Here is a 14,522-nt window from a genome sequence, read left to right on the forward strand (position 1 = left end):
TGTATGGAAAAGATACCTCAATTGGCATGATCTCTGAAATGGAGTCTCAAATCAGGGATGAGAATATCACCAAACTTGTGACCTCAACAGTTCGAATATTGAATGTTGATCGCTTCGAACAGTCACGTTGCATTAGGCTAGTCTTTGACTCAGCTTCTTTACCAACATTTGTAAAAATGGGTTATGTGAGGCATTCTGTGCGGCCATACGTGCCAAAGCCTCTACAATGTCCCAGATGCCAGCAGATCGGTCATGTGAGTGCAGTCTGCAAGAACATCATGACATGTCAACGATGTGGTGGGAGTTACCAAATGGAAGACTATCAAGCGGATGCAACAAAGTGTCCCAACTGTGCTGGATCACATGACGCGACCTCGAAGTTGTGTCCAAAAATTGTACATGAAACAAGGATACTCAAGAAGATGACGAGAGATAATTCTTCCCGCAGAGAGGCAGCTGCATCAGTGCGCCGGTGGCGACGCCGCTCCCGGCAAAAGCACAAGCACGCCAGCAGTACAACCAAACCACATGAACTGGAGCCTCAACAAGCGCCCTGCATCTTGTCCGCACAAACGTTAACAGAACTGGGAAATGTATGGAAAGAATGAGTGATCGCTGCTGGTATATCAAAGGTGGCTAGAACACCCGCAATGACTGGCCCTGCGAAAAGTTCTGCAGAGATTGTCTGGCCTTCCCTTCCATAAATAGGTTCTCGGAAGGATGGCGCAGACGAAGGTATTACAAAGCCTCCTGCTGATAAGCTTGATGGGGCCAAGGTCCAAAGCATGCTTCGACAACTGATAAATATGATGTGTGATGTGCTTTCTAGTCTGCGCATGCTATCAGCGTTGGCTGCATTACAAATTATGGATACCCTAGAGCCAATTTTCGCGGCTCTAGGGTAGTATCTCAATATGGCACTATGAGCAAGAACTTGTTCTTCTGAAGAGTGCATGCGTCGATCTGTTGTTATGCAGTGGAATGCCTGTAGTCTGTATGGGCACCTTTCAGATTTTCGACAATTCATATTCAAGCATCAGTTCCCTTTTGTTGTTGTTTGCAAGTCCAACATTCCATCTCCCTTCCAACTATCAGGATATTTACAACTTTGGCCATGGAAAGACATTTCCAGAAGCAAAGTTCTGTTGAGCATACATTGTGACATTGTATACGCGCAACATATGGTCACGGAACATGCTTCTAGTGAACATATCTGTGTGATGGTAAGACATAAGCAGCGCATAATTTCTATCACTGGAGGCTACATACCGCTGAAAGAGAGATTTTATCGCCTGCACCTGAGTTTTGTCGTCCAAATGTGCCCTGGACCACATATAATCATCGGAGGCTTTAACGTCCACCACCCATTATGGGGCTATTTTACTATGAATAGATGGGGTGAAGAATTGGCAAACTGCATACATAATGAAGGTTTGGCAACCATTAATGATGGTTGCCCTACATTTCTCCGAGGTGTGAAAAATAGCAGCTCCTTAGACCTTGCATTCATGTCCAGAAGCCTTCTACCTTCAACAACCTGCTCTGCAGATCTAGAGACACATGGTAGCGACCACATGTCTACATATGTACAACTGCAATGATTCCTTCCAGCTCCTCCACCTTGTATTCGTTATACTAACTGGAAAGATTATCAGGCATTGGTGGACAACGCTTGCTGGAAGATTATCAGGCATTGGTGGACAACACTTGATCAGACCAATTTTCACTGCCTGATCTAGAATGTATTATTACCACAGCTCCTCATGAGACCACAAAATTCATACACATATCGGTACCTAGAAGCTCCATCGACATCGAATATGAAAAACTATGAGCTGTGCATCACCGCACCAAGAGGAAATACGAGAGAATGGAATCTACCTCAGACCATACTATCTGTCGCCGAGCTCAATGACATGTCTGTCGGTACCTTTACAAACTGGGCACCAAGCGTTGGAAAGGATTTTGTACTTCCCTTGATCCTCACAAACCACTCTGTAAAATATGGCAGGTAATGCACAGCTTACATTTCACCCCGCAAGAAAAGTACCCATTTCGGGCTCTGGCAGTGGTAGAATGTAGAAGCCAGGTGGAGGTTGCAGAAGACTACCGCAAAATGATTGTGGCTATAGCTTCTTGTCCATATTCAATAACCTACCCACAAGCCCCACCATCCACATACAACCGTCTTGACATCATATCCACAATTCAAGAACTAGGCGCTACACTGGCTTCATCTTGAAGATCATCAGCGACTGGACCAGATGGCATAACATATGCTGCTCTGCCTTCTCTGGGGAAAGGCGCACGGCATTGTTCTCCTCTCCCTTTTCAATGCATCGTGGAGCTTAGGCACTGTGCCAGAGAAATGTAAAACCAGTTGTATTGTAGTGCATCTGAAGCCTGGCAAGACACCTCATGCGATACCTTCCTAGAGACCTACTGCCCTGGCAAGCCACATGGGCAAGATCATGGAGAGAATGGTGCTGACGAGGCTAGAGTGGTTTCCTGAAAAGTAAAACCTTTACCCACACATGATCATGTGTTTTCGCAAAGGAAGATCCTCCACTGACAGCGTGATTGACTTGGTATCAACTGTCAAACAACTGGATAAGAAGTATCGACACTTCTCAGGAGCAATCTTTTTGGACGTAAAAGGTGCATATGACAAAGTGTTGCATGACGGCATTCTTGACAAACTTGAGGCACTAGGAATTAGAGGTAGGATGTTTCACTGGTTAATGAACTACCATACAGGCCGGACCATAATTATGACGACGACAAATGGGGAGACTAGTCGTCATCCAATCAGCCATGGTATTCCTCAAGGAAGCGTACTCAGACCTACACTATTCAATATAACCCTTATTGGACTCGCCGATATAGTGCCAGAGACTACCATCATGAGCCTATACACGGACTATATCTGCTTATGGGCTTCTGATGTTTCGCGACCACAACTTCGTACAAGACTGCAACGTGCAGTGTCGGTCACCTCAAAGTATTCGCCACAGCGAGGTCTACATTTGGCACCTGCTAAGTGCGCGGCCCTTGCATTTACTCGCAAGGCAATGCACCACTACCAATTTACGATTATTGTCACAGCCATAACGTACGTAACGCACCACAGATTTCTAGGAGTGATGACTGACTGAAACTTGTCCTGGTCTAAGCAAGTGTCGGTGCTCAAGTCCAAATTAAGCAGCTTCATACACATGCTTAAATATATAGCAGGCATGAAGTGGGGCCCGTCAGAGAGATCATTGCTCCAGCCATATAAATCACTTTTAGTAGGCTACCTACAATAAAGTTTACCGATTATTACAAACATTCGCCCCTCCTGCCTACATACACTGCTGAGCTTACAAGCCCAGGCACTGAGAACATGTCATTGTCTGCCACGCTGCACTTCGACAAAGGGCATGACTGCGGAAGCATGTGTACCTGCTATAGACGCTCATCTCTCATGCAAACCTTTAAGGGTATATCTGCGACTATTGACTCGCCATGAACGTTACCCTCTATGGGCCATTCACACTCTACAGCACTTTTTCGGAATCTTTCGTGTCATGAGAGCGTCCTTCCCCCAGTCTTTACTACGGCAAAAGCAGCATCAAGACCTGTGGTGAATCTATCCATTCCCAGAGTCAGGAAAAAATTACATATACCCTCATGTGGACTTGACTCTTTCAGGGTCGATATTTTCGCCATATGGGACTGCCCAGGGTCGGCTGTTTTTATTGCAGATTCCAATTCTTTGTTTGCATGCCCTACTGCACAACACAGGTTTATTGCGATGAAGCTGACTTTAAAAATCATGCCGCTAAGCTGACTTCTAGAAACTAGCTGCCATTGTGCAAACCTATTAGACCCTTAACCGATTTTTCTTGTTAAGATATTGGGTGAGCATTAAATTTCAACTTTGTTTACGAGCTTTAACGCCATTTCTACATTAGTTTTCTACTTTAGATACATAGAAAGTGGGCACCTTATTGATTCAGGGGCATGCTAGAATCAGCAAATACTGGATGAATCAGTGGTACATAGTGGTGTTTTTCTTAGATCTTGTTTAATTCTACCTGCTGGATAATTTAGTCAATTTTATTGGTTCGTCAGGGTCGAATGAATGGAAGTCTACTGTATCTGCACTTGGCGATGATGCACATCGTGACGATGCGCACTGCGTTAGGCGAATATGAAACACACTCACGGTTCTGACCGATTTTTATGCATTGGTGGTGTAAAAAGCAAATTGATATTGCCTTTCAAACTCATTATCACGGTCTGCCCAATAGTTTAGACATTTGGCCGACCCTGGCCATGTACCTAAAAAATCAATCTGCAACTTTATTTAGTTTTCGCACATAATCTGAAGAGCCAAAGTGCCATGCATGTGTATGCATTCGGTGCGGACCTTTGCACAGTTGAGATGCGGCCAGAGCAGCATGCTTTATCGCCTAGGCAACCCCTGTGCTCCTCCTCTGTTCCTTGTTCACTCGCTCGGTTCCTGTCTACCCCTCCTACTTCACGTCGCCCTCGTACATCTCCACTTGGCAGGCGCATCTTGTTAAACAGTGTGCTTGCTGCCTCACTTGTCTGCGGGATTTTCTGCCAGCCGCACGCGTTATAACCGGTATTTTGTCTCATGCAAGTGCACTACAAGTAGTATGCTTATACATTAGAGAGTTGTAGCGTGTTCCGTATTCAGGTAAATGCAAGCAGACTGTATTTTTCACCGGATGAGCGGAGGTGCAAACGTGAATGGACTGCGCAATGCTGCAGCCACCCAGTGGTTCAGAGCTCAATAAGAAAAACACAGAGCTAACATTGCAGTAATGAAGTGTAATCTGCTTTGCTGCTGGTGTAAATTTTTGGCAGTGGCATAATTGTGTCGCTGCCCAAAAATCTACCCCAGAAGCAAAGTAAAATACACTTGGTTACTGCAATATTACCTGTGTTTGTCTGGTTGGGCTCTGCATCACCGGGTGGCTGCAGCATGCAGGCTGTTCCCATTTTCACCTCTGCTCATTCACTAAAATGCACAGTCCACTTGTGTTTGCCATTGGTGTAATTGCCTATGCGGATGCCTGCAGCCTTGTCAAGCTGCCGAAATGACTGCTGTTTCCACACACCCCTTCACATCATTACACCGCACTTAAGCGAAAATAAACATGATTGTCGTCATTTACCTGAATACCGGACACACTAAAACTCTCTATTGAGTTCTATGGAAAGATAAAGGGAGCCAGAAAAGGCCAAATTATAACTGGTCCTGCAATATAAGCAGTTACGTTAAACATGGTCTGAGCTGTGTTGGAGTTCTGCAAGTTGCATCCATTAATAGCATTTAGAGAAATTTGATATATGAATTTACACCTTACATGAATTTGTTACAATGTTTGCAAAGGTTTGCAAAATTCCTATTCACAAACTAGTGGTATATGTCAAAGCTGTGTGCAATACATATCTTTTTCCCACTTTATATGCATTATTAGGTGCCATTTACACAATTTTGATATGGTTTTTCATTGCCGAGTTGCAGTAGTAAACTCTATAATTTCGTTTTTTTAAGACCTGGCCATTTCTAAATCATTAAAAAAAATTATATATCCAGTGCCACATGGGTTCCTCAAGCACAGCAACCCGACACTTAGTGCGATGCGTTACAAATGTGCACAGGCAGCAAGGGAACAATTCTCAGCATTCACACACACTGGTGCACTGCACATCTCGGAGGCCACGCACGGGCTACTTAGCAATGCCGCTAGATGGAGCGAGAGGAGACTAGCTGCAGTAACATACATAACATGTTACTCTGTGTTCACACAAACTGGTGCACCACACATTTTGGAGGCCACACACAACTTCACTATGTGACCCCTAGATGGTGCTGCATGTCCAGAGGCAAGTGCGCAAGAGGTGCCTGGCAGCAGTACATGTTTCACATGACAGGTAGCGGTGCCAATACAGCGTCTCTACATTGCTTCAATGCTAATCGAATCAACATCAACATGCATCATGAGATGAGTTCTGCATGTGCACAATTAAGCTCCGAGGTGTTTTATGTTCTACGTTCAGGGCTTCCTTCTTTTGTGGGATTCTATGTCCACTAAGTGGCTTGGTATAATATAGCAGTATGGAGCGCCACTAAAAAATATGGGAATGTTATAGTTCAGGCAGCTCGGTGTTGCATGAATTTGTAATTTTTTTTTGCATGACATACTGAGTATTTACCATGAAACCAGCGTTCTGAGTCTGAAAGTACAGCCCTGGCTTAGCGATACTTAAAAAAAGATGGGCATGATAGGTTGTCAAAATTGACACTATCCTGTTAGCTGTTGAAGTAATCTTGCAACCTAACCAGTCTCTTCAAATGCTACGATGAAACGGGATAATGACTGCTGCAGTTGATGCAGACTATGATAGAATGCTGTCCGCACACACCTGCATGGAGCTCCGGTAGTGTTTTGTGATATACCCGAGAATGCATTGCTTGAAGTACTAATAACTGGGACAGCTAATTTTATGCTAATTTCTGGTATGAACAGTCACCACACAATATTATTTCAGGTAGGTAAGGTTGCTTGCACCTAACTTTCACAGAACTGCCTCTCCAGGCAGCAATGAATGATGTGCAGCAAATTTGCCACTGCACGTAAGTTTGTTGGGCCCATCCAGCAAACTAAATTATTAGGTTTAATGTCCTGAATCTGCACTTGGGGGCTTTAAGTGCGCACTTAAATCTATATAAGTACACGAGTATTTTGCATTTCCCCCCCATTAAAATTTAGCCACCATGGCCAGGTATCGAACCCATGCCCTCGTGCTCGGCAGCTGAATGCCATAGCTACTGATCCACTGCTGCGGACCCAGCCAGCTAGTACCAATGTGATTATAACCCACAAAGCATGCCACAAACATGGTAAACATTGTGGTACGGTGAGTGCTTTGTGCACTCTCAAGGTTACAGCAACGAGTGAATTTGTAAAAACATTCCCGGTCACATAACGTAGCAATTCCTCACCTTAGCCAAGATGTCGCCAGCATTTCCCAGAAGCAGTGCATTTGCTGCTGCAACTGCTGACCTTGAATCAGAGGCCAGACTGTTGAGACTGCTGGTGGAGGAACTCCTGCTACTTGGACCTACAATGTGCCGGAGGAAACGAGCACAACAGAAGGGCGTTAGGGATCAAACTACTACTTTGCACATCAGCTAAGGTAAGGTTGTGAGAGGAATATCACAATATATCATCCAGTAACAGACACAGCTTTAGTAAGGCCTCACAACAGCATCATATTGTTACGTATAGAAAGACACAGACGAAAGAGGCTATTTACAGGCTGTTTACACTGGAACCAGACAGCCAGGACGACACTCGCCCGCACCAAGGCACAGACCAACTTCGTCGTTCTCGTGGTGGCTCATCTCTTGAGTATCTTCCTATATTATCGTAATAATATCATTCCACTTGTTCAGTTCACCAATCTTTTTTGTGTTGGCTATGCCATACACTCTCGAAGCCCCCCCAGCAATGGGCTCGCATGTTGGAACTCGCATTGAGCATGACAGTACATGATTACGACTAGTGCCACACAGACTGTACAGCTTTGACAATAAAACAGATGAGAAGAGCGCTGACTTCCAACTTTTTTTTTTTTGCACGCATGCATTGCATGCATGTGCTGTCTCTACCACTTAACCTGAAAACACCTCAGGAAGCTTTTAGCCTCTCCTGTGCGGGGTGCTGGAGATTGCTTGTTGGTGTACTTGAATGTGCTAGCTAATATATTCCTTCCAAAGCCTCCACTGCTTGCACCTTTAAAAGCCTGCATTTCTTAACAGCAGACACGGCTCTTTGCAACAAAAAAATCGCGAAAAAATTGATTTCTTGAAAATGAAATTTTCAATATCTACAGCTAATATTCCTTTAATTCACGAAGTTTTGAATCTCACGGAAGAGTATTTCATATGAAATATCAATTCATAACATCACTGTGAGCTTATTTCCGCGAATAAACAGCCCTTTTCTCATCGCGGCGTGTAGCTTTTTTTCTATGTGCGCGATCGCAGCCCTCTTGCTCTCGTTGAAAAAAGGAGCCTTCCTTCTTCAATTTCCCGCCAAAAGTGACTCCATCGGCACGCCAGTGACATTGAAATCCGGGGAGAAAAAAAGTCGGAACGCGCAATTCAATTCGTTGGCTGGCGCACGTGACCAAAAACGCGTGCTGTGGTTGGCTGCGCGAGGTTCCCATCATCTGCTCCACTCCGCAGGCGATGCGATGGCACGTCTCATTGTTCTCAGTCGTAGGTTTGTGACAAGTGCCCAACTAAGTTCGATCCACTGGGGAAGTTCACCACGAGGCACAAGTTCAGCAAAAAGAAGAAGCGATCAGCTTATAACTTTCTGAAGCGCTCCATTGCTTCAGAAAGAATCGAGAATAGTTCACCGCCAACTGCAAATGATGCCGAAGCCACGGACAATGCTGAAGTAGGCCTAGCCAGCTCACAAATGAGCGAAATCGTAGTGGACAGCAGCCGCGTTCAGCGTGACACTGCAATGTTGCAGCGTGCGGATTTGTTGCAGAGGGAGATGAATGCTCAAAAAAACTTCAAGTTCTTGCGTCAACGCCAGCAACAAAGTGGATGTTGGATTTGCTCACTCGTGCCGACGGCGTTGCAGTTGCACCAGTCGACACCGAGGCAGGCTTCCCTATCATCAGTAGGACTCCGTGAATGCACTGATGTCATTTGTCAAGTGGAAGGTGTGCAAGGTAGCGTCGCAGTAGGGAAAAGCGAACGGTAATATGGCCTCCCCATAAAGATTGTTATCACATATCGGCGCTGCTGCGCCGATATCGCATCAGCATGGAGCTCAACCTGCGTGAACGACAACTTTGCCGCGTGCGCGATGCAAGCCACCGGGAATCGGCGAACGACGCTAGACAAAGTTTTTGCCACATTTGAGTGGCTGTGGTCAGAGTGACTACATTCCTGGTGGCTTTTAGCCACTTTCACTGCAAAATATTGCAAAATGATTTCTGCACTTTTGATTAAAAGTGAATGCATTCCTTTTTTCTCGTTTTCTCAAAACACTGGCTTGACTTCATGCCGATTTGCGGAAGCGATAGCTCTGCCTTCAAGGCAGGTAGAGCCATAATTTTTGTTGTGGCTTGTAGCTGAGTGCGCAAAGTACACTCAGCCTGGAGTGTACAGGCCTGGAGTGTGAGCTTGGAGTGTGGCCCGATCCCGGTGACCAGAACCGGTAATGCACTCCCTCACCAGAGCGGGATTGGCCACCCTGGTGCGGTACTTGGCCACAACCTCCTATGACCGGGGTTGTTGGAGAAGTATGGGAGAGGCCTTTGCCCTACAGTGGGCGTAACCAGGCTGATGATGATGATGATGTGCAAAGTACACAATGGTAGGAACAGATTTTGGAATTTATGCTTTAAAATTTTTCAATTTTCAATACTGCTTTAGATCAGACAGTAGGGTACCTACAATAGGAACAGTGAAGACTGAATTGCTATAGAATTACTAATATTTAATTTATCAAAAAATATTCTTACCATTCTGTTCCATATGTTTTCTAGTACCTAGGCATGTGCCAATATGAAATTTTGTAGAGCGTTTTTTTTTCTACTGTTTCTGCAAATGATGAACAACTAATTTCATTTATCTTCAGAACTAAATGGCCAATTGGAAAGTTAATTACATATTTGAAATCAGCACAAGAATCTTAGCAAGAATGGAAAGTTTCATGAATATTGATGGAAAACATCATGAACATTATTTTAATAGTAGTGTCCCCCCTTAAAGTTAAGCTGCAACAGATCCGTCTTTAGTGTTTGTGTTAAGTCTCACACTTGCTGTACACTGTAGCAAGCATATGTTTTCGAGGTGATTGTACCATTTTCAAGGGTCTGCTTACCTTTTGCTTGCTTCGTGGCATTCTCAATGGACTCAATCAAGCTGCGAACCGAGTGTTGGGCACTGTTGCTGCTGCTGCTGCCAGCGCGCAGGTCACTCCATTTAGACAGCGGCCGGCTGCTTCCGGTACTGCTACTACGAGGTGGCGTGCTCAGTGGTGCACCCTCCTGGCTTCCACCACCATCAACGAGGCCATCCCCTGATAAAGAGTGGGCCTTGGGCGACAGCTCCTGCTTGCTCTGAGGATAGAAAGAACCAACAGTTTGAAGAGTGACCATACCATTTATCAGCCACGTCCTGGACACAGGCAACCACACAAAGCCAACAATGAAGTCAGAGAAAGCATAGGAGGAATCAAATCGCTGTTTTTTTTTTTATTCACTGAACTGCATAATTATTCACAGATGAAAATAAGCAGTTCAATAAAGCAAATCATTGTCCATAACAAAATTCTACAGTTAAATAAAAATCTGCTGATATCCACAGTGCTTATCCCTGGCTTTACTGTCTTATGACCTATGATCGATTCTACAGTTCAAGGAAAGAGGTTCACATCCCCTATGCTTTCCTTGACTTCGTTATTTGTTACTAGAAATTGAGGCCCTCGGTTTCTCTGATTCTTCTTGCTCATGAACACAGGCATCAATGTTTCACACACAAGTGCAACATGCAACCATGCAGCAGATATCAGTTGCTGGCAAGATAACTGTATCAAGCATTACTAAACTAAATATGTGGTCTTTGACATAGCACATTTTCAATTAATCTGTTTTTACTCCCCTCTGACCTTAGTATATATACAGTGTAGTCCACTTATAATGATATCGAGAAAGACGAAAAATACGATCGTTATGACCGATGATCGCTACATCTGGACTGCAGTTATCAAAAAAAAAAATTTATTTTAAAAACACGGAACATACCTTTGCAGCTCCGAACTCGAATTCGCTACTTGCTCTAAAGAATAGATGATGTAGACAATAGGCCGTGAAAAACAAACTTTATTTCTAGCGCCAATGACCGTGTCAAGGGCTAGGCGCGCCGAAATAGTCCGAAATCTGCACTTGCTTTTGCGGCAGCTTCAGCTTCACAACAGCGGTGTGCATGGATTCCAGCTGCTGCGTGAACACTGGTGGCAATCCTTTAGCATGCATAAAATCGATTAAGGAGTCGATCGACGACAGTGCACTTTGCGTGGACATCGTGGTCGGGGTCAAGGAGCCACTGTCGATCTCGTTGTCAGTGTCGCTGATGTTGTCGCCACCGTCACACAACTTTGCCGTCTGTCGAGACAGCATATCTTCGGCGATCGCCTCGTCGGTGACCTCATCACAGAACGAGGCAGCACAGTTGCAGTCAAAAACTTCTCCTTCGACACACCACCTGTGTCACCAGTAGGAACGAGCTCCCAGAGCTTGGTTATGTCAGCGACTTCCACCGGGTCGGTCTCAGCGGGTTGGGGAAGTTCGTCCTTACGCACAAAGCCCGCCTTCTTGATACAATTGGTGATGAACCACTGGTAAAGCGCCTCTTCAACATCGGCGTAAAAAGGGTCTCTAACCTTTTTCCGCTGATTGGCATGGCCGCTGATAGCTCCTGCCTTCACAATCGCAGTGCTCCCGGTTTTCAAGATGGTTGATATCGTTAACTGGACGAGCTCATACTTCTTCACGAGGGCGCTCACCTTGAAGCTGCATCGAGAGTCCTGCAAGATATCCATATTCGTGTCAAGCGACACAGCTTTGCGCTTTGTTGGCGCCATCTTCGAACTGGGTTGAATCGTTGGTTGCACGCTGCTTCGGTGACGTCAGCCTGCTATCGCGAGAGAGACGCGGTACGGGCACCACCGCGCCGGTTTGCTTGTCGCTTTTTTTTTCTTTCTCTCTCTTTCGGAGCGACTGTGGCTGACGCGCATGAAGCAGCTAGCGCCATCTTGTGGCGCGCTGCGCCTACTCAGCTATTCTCCGCTGCGCGGGCGGGGCGAGATGCGCTGCGCGGTAATGGCGGCAGATACGAACTTACGGGGGTAAACATCGCCTCGTCTCGACAGCGTTCGTTTTAGGGAACTAAGCAATGCAAATGTTACGATTATATGGCACGGAAAACGCCGTCCAGACTGCGAAATTTTGATCGTTATATCCAATATGCGGCGAATAACCTATCGTTATAAATGTTGTTTTTCCCCATAGACCTAATGCATAAAATGACACTCTCATGTCGACCCATCGTTATAATAACCGATATGTCGTTATATGTGGTATCGTTATAAGTGGACTGCAGTGTATTTGCAGATGCAGTGGTCGCCACAGAGGCAACAGTAGACCGATTTCACCGCATGCAGAGGGCATGACTTCATTTGGGCCTAGTTGGTACATACTTTAGTTCAGAGGGCATGAACAGCGACCCTGACAGTGCCATGATGAAAGTACTCCTCTACCCTTTCCCGCCGTACTTGGGTTCAAGGCAACACTAAGGAGAATGCCGAGAACAATTACAATGTTGTGTTCCTCAGTGAATTACAGAGGCAACTTGCATCTCCTCAACCTCAAACCTATTGTGGAATATTTTTATTCTCACCTCGCTGCCTTCTGACCCGGCGCGCTAAACAACTTTGTCATGGTATAAACACAGCGCACCTCTTAACACAGTTGCACTTTAGCCCACTAAGGACTACACTATTACCGGCATGCTATGCAGCAGCGGTGGCATTCTGTCAATTTTTTATCAAAACGGCAAAAAATTAAAAAAGCTTCATTATCAAAAATATCCTGTTCACAATACTTCAGTCTGAAAACAAAAAACAGAGCTCATAATTTTTTCATATGACCTTCGTTAAAGTGATTAAATTGATTAAATTGATGAGAAATTAGGTCACACCAATGAGTAAGGTTGGTCTTATTAGATTTCTTCAATCGGGCAGAAGCCATTGATGCCCCTTTAAGTGAAACCAGAAGAATTGATTTTCCACAAATCTTTCCTGAAAGTAAGACAAAGGAAACTTGCATGAAATCACCAAAATAAGTAAACGAAAATGGACCTCACATTTGAAAAAGGCACAATGTTCTCCATCCCTGTAATCAACCTGAAGAGAGGGTTAACAGTATTTCTAAATAAATAAATATAATTACATAAAAGAAACATCGTTATAACAAAGTTGAAGGAAGAGTCAGAATTTCTTGATTACTGTTATACTTTTTAAGCCTTTTTGTGTTTATTCCCCCCCTCCCCCCCAACTATATACATCAGTCAATTTTTACTGTAGTGCATCGTACTAAAGGCTTCAAGTTATTCAAGTTAGTTCTAAAGGCTCAAGTTAAAGGATTCAAGTACTAAAGGCATCAAGTTATTTGCGGTCATGTATTCAATAAATTAATTTTAAAAAATCATATCCATTATTTCGTTAAATCCTATTCTGTTATACAGTTGAACCCACTTACAGCTATCGCAGATCTAACCATCTACCAGTTATAACGACCATATTTCAGCGCATTTACAATTTTCCGTTACAACGGACCCATGTACAACAGACTTTCGGATATAATGAACCATATTTCAGCCTTAGCTTCTTCAACCTATTTTATTATTGCAATGAAGTTCACTTTGAGTGGACTGCACTACAATAAATTATTGGCTACAGCAGATGAAATTAGCAGCAATTTTTGTCAATATCGGGCGTATAAAACAGACTTGCAAGGGTCAGCCGATGATCACGGCTCAATATCTTGCGCATGAGGAAGGAAGGAAGGAAAGCGGAGCGGAAGTGTACCCTCTTTTGCGTGCAAGACGCAAGCTTAAGCCTTGAAAGGTTTTTGCCGTATATGTACGGAGACAGTTTTCTGTCCCGCAAGGTCTTTGCCATACGGGTACAGTTTCAACCCTCCGTTTGAAATTTCACGCCATAATGACAATGTGTATTCACTGCGAGGTGCTGCCATCTCTTAGGACTTATAAGAAGCGTTTGAAATTTGTGCTACCTTCTTGCAGAGATAAAAAGAACTGATTTCTAGTTTCAGTGGCAACGTCCCTTTCGCAGTTTCAGTTCCGCCGCGTGATCGCAACGGAGGCGCACAAAATGTGATTTTTCTCTTTGTCGGCACTCTCTTGCAGGGGCGGCGGAGTTTGATTTCTATCTTGATTGGCGCTGCTCTTAGCTTATCACTGCCGCTCGGGAGATATACTCGCTCTGAGCGACAACGCGCATTTGCGGTTTCGGTTCCGCCGCGTGATTGCAACAGAGGTGCACGAAATGTGATTTTTCTCTTTGTTGGCACTCTCTTGCAGGGGCGGCGGAAGTTGATTTCTATCTTGTTAGGTGGTGCTCTTGGCTTGTTTATCACCACTGTTCACGAAGTATTCTCACTCTCTGCAGCAGCGCGATTACGCGAGAGGGTGCCTCAGACCTCTGCCCAAGGCAGCCGCACGCCGAGAAGATGTCATGTGTGTGCCAACACAACTCGTCGATCCAAGAGGAGAACAGACACGCGTTGTAAGTGTCCAGACTGCAATAAGGCGCTGTGCGTAGACCTGTCTTCCAAGGAGTCCCACACTCTAAAATACTATTGAGCATTTTGCAGTTCTGAGTGGTGCCAAC

General features: G+C 44.8%; 1 protein-coding gene across 7 annotated transcripts in view; it reads right to left on the reverse strand.

Moving 5' to 3' along the window:
- LOC135898567 (cytospin-A-like) overlaps positions 1 to 14,522 on the reverse strand; it is a 138,893-nt gene that overhangs the window by 43,745 nt on the left and 80,626 nt on the right. For all 7 annotated transcript variants that reach the window (XM_065427594.1, XM_065427592.1, XM_065427598.1 and 4 more), the window contains exons 12-13: positions 9,933 to 10,170; positions 7,025 to 7,143 (exon numbers count right to left, since the gene is read on the reverse strand). In XM_065427594.1, the coding sequence (XP_065283666.1) occupies positions 7,025 to 7,143; positions 9,933 to 10,170 (357 nt within the window). The remainder of the gene's footprint in view (positions 1 to 7,024; positions 7,144 to 9,932; positions 10,171 to 14,522) is intronic.

Source organism: Dermacentor albipictus, chromosome 2, assembly GCF_038994185.2.
Source record: "Dermacentor albipictus isolate Rhodes 1998 colony chromosome 2, USDA_Dalb.pri_finalv2, whole genome shotgun sequence".
Classification (NCBI taxonomy): Eukaryota; Metazoa; Arthropoda; class Arachnida; order Ixodida; family Ixodidae; genus Dermacentor; species Dermacentor albipictus.